Source organism: Pagrus major, chromosome 8 (assembly GCF_040436345.1).
Source record: "Pagrus major chromosome 8, Pma_NU_1.0".
Lineage (NCBI taxonomy): Eukaryota > Metazoa > Chordata > Actinopteri > Spariformes > Sparidae > Pagrus > Pagrus major.
In genome coordinates, this window is record NC_133222.1 from 29588151 (window position 1) to 29601112 (window position 12962).

Genomic DNA, 12962 nt, shown 5'->3' on the forward strand with positions numbered 1-12962 from the left:
TATCACTGAGTATCTCTTAGACAGAATGTCACAGATTGATCATGTACCGGTAAAAAAAAAGGAAACTGGGTGAGCTTGGTTGTAATTTCTGTTTGTTGCCCTGTGATGACAACGTAAAAATATCACAACATTCGACTCAATAAACTTCAAGTAAAGTGTTGGATATCTTTAGCAGTTCACAGAGGTTCATGGCTTGTTGTTGGCATTATGGGTCTGATTCGTGAGTGGTGCTGACATTTGTTCAGCCGACATAATGTGCAAATACATAATATCCAGGCTGGCAAGCACTCAGTAACATCCCATGAACTGGTGCAGGTCCCTGGCCCCTGAGCACCATCATGCACCATCTCAGTAGCATGAACTGCCTTCTTTCATATGCTTATATCCGCTCTCATGGTGCTGAGTGGAATTAAAGTTAAATACTCAAGTTTTTTATACATGATATGAGTCATACAAATACATCCATAATGTGGTTAATGATTCTATTCACATGATTATAGGGTTTCTCTCTCACTTCATTAAAACACAAATATCAGTGACAACAAATCTGGACTGAAAGAAAATGTAGCATGATTGGGTAACGTGTGATGATTGGCGTGTGTGTGTGTGTGTGTGTGTGTGTGTATGTGTATGTGTGTGTGTGTATCAGAGCCTAAGTGAGATTTTTTTATTTTTTTATCTAACACTGGAAAATGAATTATATCTGACGTGCCTATAATGTGGTGATGTTTGTTTTACGGCAGTGTTAAAGATATTTCTCTCCACAACTGACCTTTCAACAGTAAAAAGACCAGCCATTAGGTCAAGTAGTTCTTGACACTAATGGTCATCTGAGACTGTCAAAAAAAACATTTTGATTGTGGTTTCGTTAATTTTCCACCCTAGATGTCTAATTTTTTAGTATCAAAAACTGACCATAAATGTCTGTGCCAAGTGTGTAGGTGCATTACTTGTGTAACATTGTACACCAGGAAATGTCAGAGTGTGTGTGTGTGTGTGTGTGTGTGTGTGTGTGTGTGTGTGTGTGTGTGTGTGTGTGTGTGTGTGTGTGTGTGTGTGTGTGTCACTAGTATTAAGTGAAGCATTAACCCCGTGCTGTATAAAAGGCCTTGTAACCAAAGGTGTTCTCTCCGCTGTAGGCCACGTAGAGAAAGCCATCCTCGTCCTTCTCCTTGTCGTACAACTGGCCCATAGTCAGACTGCAACACACAGCAGAAACCAGATTAGATCAGACACAATGTCAAGTAGAATTGATTATATTTACATATGGATTTGTGAAGATGCAAGCCTCCAATAGTGGTTATTTTGTGCTGATCAACATAATTTCTCAGTTTTCAGTCCTAAAACCTGCAGTGGATCCTCAGAACAAAACACATGCAACAGCAGAAGCATAAACATTTAAGAAAATGCAATCGAATTCAAGAAATGCTGCAGGTACAAAGATGTCTGTAGTGTCCTTATTTCTGAAGAACATAACACATACATACACATATATGCAGTGAAGAATTCATAGATCATGTTATTTCTAATTCCAAAGTCTCTCAAGGCATCATCCAACTTGCTAACTGAGTTGAACCCAACCAATAAATCAGCATGGCAGATATTATTTGAGGGTTTTATGATTATCTAAGTGATACAGTACAGTCATAGTAAATGACTGCTCCTGCTGCTGACCAACAATGTCAATGTCAGCAGATAAGTTCAAGAATTGTAACAGAACTTACCATGAGTGTATGTATTGGTTCAGAAATGGCAAATAATATACAGTATAATTGATATAAATTTGAAACAGTGTTGCCATTACATAGGCTGTCTAACAGAGAGCAAACTTTTTCATTTCTGTTGTCAATTTCAACTGTAACTGTAACATTTAAGGTGTTATTTGACTTGCTACTCATTGCTCTCTCTAGCTATCTTTGGCTGTAGCAACTACCTGCCATTAGCAACTAGCTCTGTTAGCAGTGGAGTTTTAGCTTTTAGCTGATGGGGAGTCTGTCTGCACAGCAACCTCAGATGACAGAGGGAATCACCACGGTCAACTGGGCTCAGTCAACCGGCCTCCCAGTGAAGGTGGCTGGATGGCAGACTGGGACTGAACACAGCCTCTGAGACCGACAGATGCAAGTTTGAAGACAGGGCATACAGTACAGAGGTGATTTACATAACGTCAACACTATTGTTTCGTCACACTCTGTTGATAATGTTAGTTCATTTTTTTAATGTTTTAAACAGAATAATCTGACCATGTCTTAAAAAATCACCCTTTTAAAGATACATAGTTAAACATGGTGGTCTGACGTCTCTGCCGTGCTTCTTTTAGTTACTGTGTTGCTTTGCTAGCGTATTTGATAAAGCAATCTACCCAACAGTGACACTACACCACCAGTAGGACTAACCGCTAGTTTTAGGTAAACTCAAAGTGTCATTTCCTTTGACCCCAGCGGTAAATGAGTCGGCCAACATAAGTGAAAGTGTTGTTATCAAAGCATCGAACATGCATTTTAGATTACTGAGAGGTAAAATTAAAAAATGAAATTGTATGTTAGCTACCTGACGCAGGGGTTTTCTACCTGAAGTTGTTGAAATCAAACGTTGTGATTGGTTCTGTGGGTCAGCCAGTAAATAACAGTATTAATTGTATGATTAATGTCAGTATAGAAATTCCAAACTATTTTTGACGTCATTTAGACACAGTGTCAACATCACATAGCTTGTTGCAAAGAGCACTGACACGTTATTTCTGCCTGAATAATGTTCCAGTTTTGGTCGCAATTCTTCCAGAAAAATGTTTCTGAATCAAGTTTGCTTGTTCCTCTTATGGATTTAGGTTTCTAAAAATACTATCGACCAATATATTGTAACAGAATTTTTTAAACTCCTATATACCAGCATTGGCCTCAAAAATCCAGTATCAGTTGGGCTATACTATCAAGTTTGCTAAACTCCTCCCTCAAACAGTCATAGTTAAATCATAGTGTTATCTGAGCCAAAAACTGGTCCTCATTCTAAAAGTAATTTCTTGTAACATTACAGATTAAACATTCTATTTGAAAATATGACCAATCAAGTATAAACCTTAATACCCTGGGGCTAGTGAGAAGGACACATGGGCACTAAGAGGGTAAAAGCTACAACTGAGAAGAAGTTCGAGAAAATTAAAGATATAATCTATGAATTTACCATTTTAGAAAAAAACAGACCGAAAAAAGAATGAGGTACTGCAGCTTTTCAAAAGATCTGTATATGTTTGTCAAGGCATTGTTTAGTAAGGAGAAAAGTTGCACCCTGAAAGGAACAAAGAGGGAGATGGCGGTGCTGCATACAGATTAAGATAACGACAAGGATTTAGGATTACCACTATGTCCTGTGTTTCTGGCTTTCATTTAAAAGCATGTCTCCTCTCGCCCCTGTACTGCAGCAGTCTGAGAACTGACATCTCTTTACCAACTTAAGAGCCCGAAAGTTTATTTTTAAACATTCTACATAAATTAAGCTTTTATTTTTAAGTTTGTGAGTAGGGTTTATACCTTGATTTTTCAAGTCCAAACTTTTCATATATATATATAAAAAAAAAGATAAATACACACACACCTTTTTCACCGATCACATTTTGACATGTCTAAGTAGAAAAATAAAAAAACAGGCGTAAATAAGGAAAACTAATGGCTGAATTCTCTGTCCTTGTCTCTACTGGGACACTTGAATGGAGCAGAGCCATAGTTCATGTTATTAGTGACACCTTAGTCTTTCCTAATAGTCAGGATGTCTGCTGTGGAAAAGGGCTATTCCCAAGACTTCTTTTATATTAATCTTTGTCCCAGATTTGAGGATGTCTTAGTCTTTAAGGTAGCTCACTGAACTTGCTTTTTGGATCCTGGGGCTTCAGGGGATTTAGACGAGCTGTATAAAGCCATGTCTCAGTTGTTTTTAAAGTTTTTAAAACAAGTCCCCATCTACTTCAGTTGTTTCAGAGAATGCTGCAACACTGTCTTGCTGTGAAACTCCAGAACTGTTTTGTAGACAGTGAAACTTCACCCAGCTTTCCACTGGCATGGGGGTGAGTAGATAATGACTGAATTTTCATTTTTGGGCAAACTTATCCTTTAACATTTGTGCTTTCAGCCAGGAGGGGGTCAATAGATCCTCATGTTTAAATAGGGCGCATTATTTTGGAGTTTCTTTCCAGAGTCCCATAAAACTAAAATACACGTGTGAGACATGATCACAGTCCTGTGTTACCACCTAGGGAGATCAATCATTAGAACAAGGAAGTGGTGGCGGTAGTACTTCCTTTCAGCTCCTACACATCCAGATTCCTCTGTTGACTCATGTATCTCTGCCCTGATCATCTTTAACCCTGCTGTATCCTATTCCAACACAATGGTCTCTAAAGGGGCTCTAATAGGATGCTTTTCACGGGAGTGTGAGGTCAAGTGGTGGGGCATGACTTTTCACTCGAGGGAAAGTGAAGTAAAAACCCCAAAATATATCCTCATGGTCAGTAGCCTACTGTTTGTAGCTGGGGATAAGTGTCAACTGGCATTCATTTGACACTTATCCCCAGCAACCCTAACTAAGAAGTAGCAACTAAGGACTTAAAGTTGTCAACCTTAAGCCTTTTGGCGACACGTGGTTAAAATGTTTGACAGCAGTTTAATATTACAGTGTCTCTTTTCACAACACAGCCAAACAAAGTCTTTGTTTTAATAAAGAAATCAGTCAAAAATAATTGCAACCCTCATGTGATTTAATGCAGTGGAGGGTTTTACATTTATTGCTATTTGTATTATTTTGAGGAAATTACTGTTGCATAATCTGTTTTATAAATAAAAAACAACTATTTATTTACTACTAATTAGGTACAAGCAAAAGTGCTGATGAAAAATAGAGAAAGTAAAGATTATAACTTTTAGGGAGTCTAATATGTCAAGGACTCAACGCTAGGTAAGTACAAAGCTGCAGTGTCTTCTATAGGTTTAAAGGTCGAAGTTCGACATATCTGACATCACAGCTGGATGTGGTCAGGTTTCGTTCATTAGCGTGGCACTATAGTACCATGCTAAGAATATATGTATGCCAGTTTTACATTTTAAGTATTAACAATACAATAGCTGTGAGAAGCAGGCCAGATTCCTCAGATATACTGCATGTTTTCAGACAACACCAGCATGTCAATAGGTATGAGTGTGAAATGAATCAGATCGGTGTAAATTGAGAGCACAGGTGTGGCTTCGTGGTCCTCAGAGGGAGATGGATTCCTCACACACGAAGAGGTCACATGTTCCTGCTTTTCAGTAACACAGATGTACAGATAAACACAAATACTACACACAGATAGGAAGGTCACACCTAAGCTTTCACTGCATATTGATTTAAGGAGGCCAGGCCCTTAAAAAACAATACAATGTGGCTTAGAGCCAGATGATACTGGATATTTAGGGCAATACAGATATCAATATTTAGGAGGTGAAAACATGTTGATGGCATGACATGATAATATCATGATAATCATAAAATAAATAAATACAAGAGTAATAAACAGATAAAATTATAGTATAGACAAAAGCACTCATCCAATTCATCACGTAAACAACATTCTTGATATGATTTTGATTTTGACATGTTTGTTTTCACCAAGATACTTACTAAGCATAATATTTTACAGACAAGCAGCTTGTCAGTGCTCTGCTGTAGACAAACTATGAGATAGTGACAGTGTTTCTAAATGATATAAAAGCTCCTCAGTTGAGCAGTAAATCTTTCCTTCATGAAGGTTAATATGTTTATATGTTCCTTTTTGATTTAGAGATGTTTATTCAACTGTATTATCATCATTAGCTGGTGGTGCTGTTGAATTAAATTGTGTTACACAGATGTGTTTCTAATATTTTGTCTATCATCATTGATATAAATGGGTTGTACAAAATTTTAGAAATTTGGACTTAACAAACACTTGTGATATATGTTGATTTCTTCGAAAAATGTATTTTTAATTTCTGTATGATTTAAACATGCATTTACGGAGATGCGCTCAATTTATGTAGCTTGTTCATTTCATTTGGCGAGAGGATTTTCATTACTCAGAAGCTGAATGCAGAACTAGGGCAGTGACTTGCTGCCATGTCAGAAAAAGAACAATCAACACTATCAGTGTTATCCTGTGGAAGGTTTAATGTTACAACTTTATAGACATTTTTTCATGTTATAACAAGATATTTTCACGTTATTGCTACATGTCACATTATAACCAAACCTTTTTAATATACTATTTATCTTCTTATAACATGAAACACTTGATGTTAAAATATGATAACATATTGTGATAACATAAAACGGGTCATTTTATAACGTTATAATATAATGTGAAACATTTCTTGTTGTAACAAGATAAATAGCATATTGTTATAACAAAAAAGGTTTGATAATATGATGTTAATATTTTACTACTTTACTTACTTATTTTTCTTTTTGTGGCAGAAACATGCTTCCACAGACAGGTGTTTACACCATCCTAATTGATACTTGTTAATAAACGTGGATCAATACAAAGCAAGATGGCTTTAGTACTTTTTCAAACTAATCATTAAATCATTTCAATTCTGAGAACTGACCAGAATCACCATAAAGAAATGAGACCATCAGCAAAAAGCTCCACAGTCTATAACAGCTGCAGAATGAAGTGTTGCTCTCACCTGGATTGGGGAACAGTTTTGTCAACAAAGAGGAAGATGGCTTTCTCTGAAGGCAGCTGGATACGTTTCCTGATGATCCACATAAACTGGGCCACTGTGATGTCAGAGGGCACCAGGTACTTCCTCTTATCAATGTCCACTATCTGAGAGCCAGAAACCTTCTCCACAATCACCTGGAGCACACACATCAACAGAAGATTGAGCTTTTAACACCGTATGGTATGGCATTGGTTTCAATACTCAGTACGCTAATATCCACAGCTGCTAATGTTAGCTGCTCTTTGCAGTTCACTGCTGTAAAATAACTTTTACGGCTGTTTTTCGACATGACAATATCAGTTTGTCTGACTCGGCTGACCCTGATAAAGTACAGCCAGACCTTGTGTCTGGAGTGAGTCCTGTCCATCTGGAACATGTCTGATATTGGCTGCTCTAGCCCATAAAATTTCAGTTGCATATGTCATCAGTGTTATTGCTGAGTCTGACAAGCGAAGTCTAACACGTCCTATAATGGCCACTTCAGGAACATTGTTTAAGTTCAGTCTTCATGTAATCTCAGGAATGTTTAAGCTGCATTAATTAGTTTTTCTGGCAACATGGTGGTAAAAGTTCACTTCAACAAGACTATATTATGGCTTTAGTAGTTGGTATGTCTAAGGTGCTTACAAATAGTTACCTATTTACACATCCAACACAGGAACATTCCCTGCTAAACTACCATTTAGTATGCCACAAAAGATTAAGTATGTTCCATTACATAGTATACCAAATGCTGTATGTCAAAAATACCAGGATGTCTGACTGCATCTGGTAGTCTTTTGTAGTATTCAAGCCAGAATGCTTTACTGGCTATTCTGACCCTTAGTTTGAGAAAAACAATTGTGGTGATGCCACAGTTGTACTGGTTCTGCCATGACACTACTGTCCTCAGATGCTCCATAAGGACGGCTTTCTGTATCAGTTTTGAGCAACTACATGCGCAGGCTCCTGAACCTAAAACATAACCTCCATGGCAGAGGTAACAACTATGCGATTTGGAACGCAGCCATTATTGGTCATTTGGAGTCATCTCTCTGGCCACTGAACAAATGTAAGTGCATTCACTCTGCTTTTAGGTCTGTATTTTCCGTTTGGAACAAGCCCTGGGGGAAATATTATCAGGGAAATGTCCCATTACGTTCACAAGCTAGATACTAACTTTGTCTGTCTGCCATATCAGATGCCTGCTGTGTCAGAAACATGGGTATGATGAAAGCACTGGGGCTAAAACAACACAGTAAAGTTGCCGTGAATTCAAAACATTGTGGTGAAACAAGCTACACCACTTCATTAAAGTAAAGGAAACAGCAGGGTGATCATTTGCTGTGGATTAATCACAAGTGACCCCTTTCACGCGACAGTCATTTGATCCATTGTTGTCTGATTGTGTGTTCTTCCTGTTCCTCCCAGCAGTTATTTAACAGGTGCAGAATGGAAGAACTAGTTAAAGGGATTGAGTTTAACTGGCATTATCACCCACACAAAAGGCTATGGTATAGATTTCCTCAGATCTGGCTGTTTAACACCTTATGTTGTCCACAACATCACTTTGTATGCAACAATGATCTGAGGTGTCAGTCTTCAGCACTGCTATATCCCCTTCCTGCCAGTGTGGCAGAAGTTACCTCTGTGGCTTTTTCAGAGGTGTTCAGAGCCTGGGTGAGAAAAATATTTTTAAAAAAACAGGGCCGGACTAGGTTTAGAGCCACAAATCAAATTCACAAATTCAATAAAGATTTTTGATATAATCAAACAGATCACATGAAAGGAGCAGATATGAGGTTTCCTTATTAGAAGCTAATGGTGGTTACTGACTGTAACTGAAAGATTGTGCTAGTTTACAAGCTAATTGTAGCTGACAAGCTCTTTTTATTCAGCTTATTGTGTTGTAAATCAATGTTGCACATACAGTGTAATATCAAATGAATTATTTAGTCATGAACGTACACAGCACAATATAGATAATAATTACTTATTACCTTTAAATAGAATGAAAAATGGCAAGTCAGTATTTATAAATACTGACTTGCCATTTTTCATAAAATACCTCATTCCTGCTGCTCCCTATTGCTATAGCAATAGGGAGCAGCAGGAATGAGGTATTTTTGTAGGCTAACCTGGAAGTTAGCATTGGCCTGGTTACCTCTACAAAAAGCCTTTGGGATTTTTAAATGCATTTTGAATTATTGCAGAAAATAAGCTCTGTGGCAAACACAAGTTTGTGATACTTACCAGCAAGGTAATCATCACAAACTAATGCCACTTTAATGATGTTTGAATTCTAGATGGAATCACCAAAAGTAAAAAACTAACATTAGGCTATAAACTAACTATATCACAGTCGCATGACTTCTGTCATGATTGGAACCTTTGGTGTGGCTGTCATTGGGTTTTTTGTACTTTTGTGTTTTCAGAGGTGCTCTGCAGTGGCTGGGCGTGGCTTCCCTGATGGCTGGAGCGGCCTCCTCTCTCACACCTGCAGCGCAACTGATTATCAGCTACTGGCTCACATACCTGCAGCTCATCTTATCATCAGCTCCGGCGTAAACACTCTGGTATGCTCTACACTCGCTGCCAGATTGTTTTCAACTCCACAACGTGATAGATGGCTGACTTACTCGTCTCTCTCAGTGACTTTTTGCCTGCATGTATTTTTGCTCTTTCTCCGTTCTAACCTTGGTTCTCCTCAACCTCTCCAGTGTTGGTTTACCTCCAAGCCCTAGCTCCACAACCCACCCTGCCACCCAGCCTTCTGTGCCTCATTCCACCAGCGTCTCCTCTCAAGCCACAGCTGACGTGGTGAGCCCAGCTACCACGCCAGCTGACCCACAGCCCCAGCCTACACCTGTGTCTCCTCCTCCTGTGTCCCCACTGAGCCGCTACCGACTCCCCTGTCAGCCCCACGACTCCACCTGCTACCACAACCCAAGCCAGCGACTAATACCTCTGCACTCCAAATGAGTTCGCTCCATAAATTCCTTTAAACCTATCCCAGTCTGGTTGCCTGGCTGAAACAGAGGATTGTGAGCCATAGTTTCCCCACAGGTAAACACACCGTCTGGCTGTCTCTTGCAGCAAAGAGCTGCGCCGGAGAATGAGTAAAAAGGTCGGTGTGTCTGTGTGTAGAGGTCGGAGTGTTACTTCAGCTCAAACACTGCCAAAAGCAGACACTGACGGAACGTCTGTGTGAGGTAACAGTTTGAGTCAAGCATTGAGAACGAAACCAACAAAGTCAAGCGATCAGAGGCTTTTGAGAGGTTTTCAAACGGAACAATACAAGGACGAGAGATGTAGAATGAATCTATACGGTACTGCAGCATTTTATTATCATGTTATCGCAAAATTAGGTATATCGTTACATCCCTACTATATACAGTACATCTGTTCTTAGACTTGTGGAACCTTGAAGCTACTTGATGTCAAATTGCAAAAACAACACTGTTTAAGTGGTTAAAAAAAGGTTTACAATTAGTCCAATATATTAGTAAAACCAAGGGGAGCAGAGCTGAAGTGACCACCACCTGCTGAGTTGTGACCCAATTATTCTTTCATTGGCATTGCTAACATGGGGTGGTTCAAAGTCATAGAATATCATGTTAAATTTACTAATAGGTCACTTTTCAGTACACAAAAAGGTATCCTCAGACACGCTCCATTGACAAAGCAGACATGGAGACACTCGGACTATGGAAAGTCATGGAGAAGTGGGATTTTACGCAGAGGTCAAAGTTAAAACTCTGGTTCTCTTAATTCTATCCAAATCCTAATCCGTCTATCAAGTCATTACTACTCTCTCATTCTCTTCTTTCCTATCCAAAACTGCCATTCACTCTCCCAGCCACTACTCCTTATCTCTTGACTTTCTGACACTCACTCCATGTGTACCCTTAACCCCCATCCCACTGCGGAAAAACAACACCTCCCCCTCACTCACCGGTACTCTGTCAGGATATTTGTTGCGTATTTTGGCTGACTCCACACATCGGTGCTCTGAAGGAGAGACAGGAAACAAACAGGAAGTCAGAGATTAAAGGGATGAGTAAGGCCTCTCGGGAATCTCCTCTCGTGCCTTGCTGCCAAATACGGCCAAGCCTAGTCAGATATAGTGATCCATATGCAAGAGCAAGGACAGCGTAAACACTGGCAGTAGCCTGAACAGACAGAGGAGTGGATGTACAGGATGCAGTGTGATTATCATGGATCACACCATGTCTTTATTAAGTTATACTAAACATGTTAGTACTTATCGTTATCAAAGAGCAAGTGATAGTGCATCTATTTCTGCTGCACTTTGTGGGCAGGACCAGATGTAGCAGGCAGACACTGAACAGAGAGATGGGTGATAAGATGTGGTGGATCCATTTAGGCTCAACACGTTGCGCACCTTCATTAGCCCAGATAGGAGGCCTACTTTTGGAAACATCTCTACCAATGTGGCAGCAGTGTTTCTTTAAAAAGGAGACTTGAGAGAGAATATGAACACAGAAGGTCAGAGATGCTGAGGAGCTTAACAACAGTAAAAAATATGTGAAAAATATGAACTTTGCACCAAACTCAATTCATAATTCTGGAAAAAGAATGTTTCCCTAAAAATCTCAAAATGTTCAGATCAGTGTCACATGTTCACAGCCCTGGAACAAATACTAAGTAAACACTGATCAATTTGGCATTCATCTAATACACACTCACTAGTTATTTCAATCATATATCTGCACTCTTTACATGTTTTTCACATGAAATTTTCGCTGTCTTGCCAGAAAACTATACCCTGGTGGATGGTAAACACTGAGCAGTTTGAAGCAATGCAAAAAGTTAATGTGCTGTTGAGAGAAAGTGCTTCTTGGTGGAGCAGGCTATTTAACAACTACACTTGAGCAATTTGTTACCGAGGGTTTTCCACCAGGGGTTCACTGTAAGCAAGGCAGCATTAAATTGTCAAGACTCTTGAATGGAATTTGGCGATGACATGTCTCCATGCAGAATACAGACGCGTCTCACGGATACTGTGTATCAATAATGTGAGGTGAGCCCGATTCTGACAGCGGTCATTTGACTTGCAGGAAGAACATGTTAGCATGCGTTGCAAGTCACGCAACGTTATCCATTATGGATTAACATCAGTCATTTGCAGGCTGCCGTGACGAACATGCACTCCTGCACCTATGTGGAATGATATGGCAGAAATCGACGCTGAGAGAGCAAAAACAGAAAGGAGGGTGCATGACATGACAAGAACATCTCTTGTTTCATAACAACCCAAACCCCTTTACCGAGGGAATGGTCCTCTTTAAACATCCATTTCATCTTTGCTGGCTCCCCGCACTGAGGCGTGATGGTAGAGTCGAAAGGCGGGCTTCTAAATGTGCCGATAATGTCGGCGCAATGTCCAAAAATCCAGACGAATGCGATCAAAACAAAACGTCAACAATGTCTCTCTGCCCGAAGCCTCCAACTGTCCGTCTAGCTGTGAGGTGACGTCACTGTCTGACAGAGGGGTGGTGGTAACGATGCTGCCTTCAAGTGCTCTCGGAAAGAGTCAGTCCAAACATGAGTTGATCCCTCACGGACAATGCAGAGTGGCCCACATGCAGGGCACTGCCAAGAAACTTAATTTTCCTGGCAAGACAACAGTTGTGGATGCAGAATTAAACCATTTTTTAAAATAATGAAGTATAATGTGCTTGTAAAGACATTAAATACATCATCAATTATCTACACATTTTACATTATTCTCGTATTCTCTCTGTTATTTTAAAGACGCTTCACAAAATTAAAAATTGTTATTTTTTATTAACACGAATTGTCTCATCTGAGTTGCTGAATTTTGGACACGCTGGCCAGAGACATTCATCTCCCCTGAACTATTTGCTTTCTGTATCACTGAATGAAAGAAAGAAGCGCACAGTGGCTCCTCGTGGAGACGAGGCTAGCTAACTAACATAGCCAGCTTTTTCCAGCTCAGTCAAGAAGAATGCGTCAGTGTTTACATCCTGTGTTGTCCATGAGTTGATGCACACTTCCTTCTGTGCGGTGACACAGTTGGCAGGTGTAGTCCGGTAGAAAGGAAATAGTTCCTACATAAAACTGCTCACAACAAGGTCTGTGAATCATCCTGAGTAACTGAGTCATGATTTCTCAAAAAGAGACATTGCTGTTCAGTTTTTCAGATGTATTTTATTGGCGCTTCAGGCACCACAAGCTGAGTATCATCTAGTTTTATAATATTGGAGG

At 39.6% G+C, this 12962-nt stretch overlaps 1 protein-coding gene across 1 annotated transcript; it reads right to left on the reverse strand.

Moving 5' to 3' along the window:
• Positions 1-1012: 1012 nt before the first annotated feature.
• gabarapl2 (GABA(A) receptor-associated protein like 2) lies at positions 1013-12126 on the reverse strand. The gene is made up of 4 exons (XM_073472079.1): positions 12002-12126; positions 10666-10721; positions 6693-6865; positions 1013-1199 (listed from the first exon to the last, which is right to left on the reverse strand). Exons 1-4 carry the CDS (start codon positions 12033-12035, stop codon positions 1085-1087), a joined length of 378 nt encoding a protein of 125 aa, XP_073328180.1. The 5' UTR covers positions 12036-12126; the 3' UTR covers positions 1013-1084.
• Positions 12127-12962: the final 836 nt, after the last annotated feature.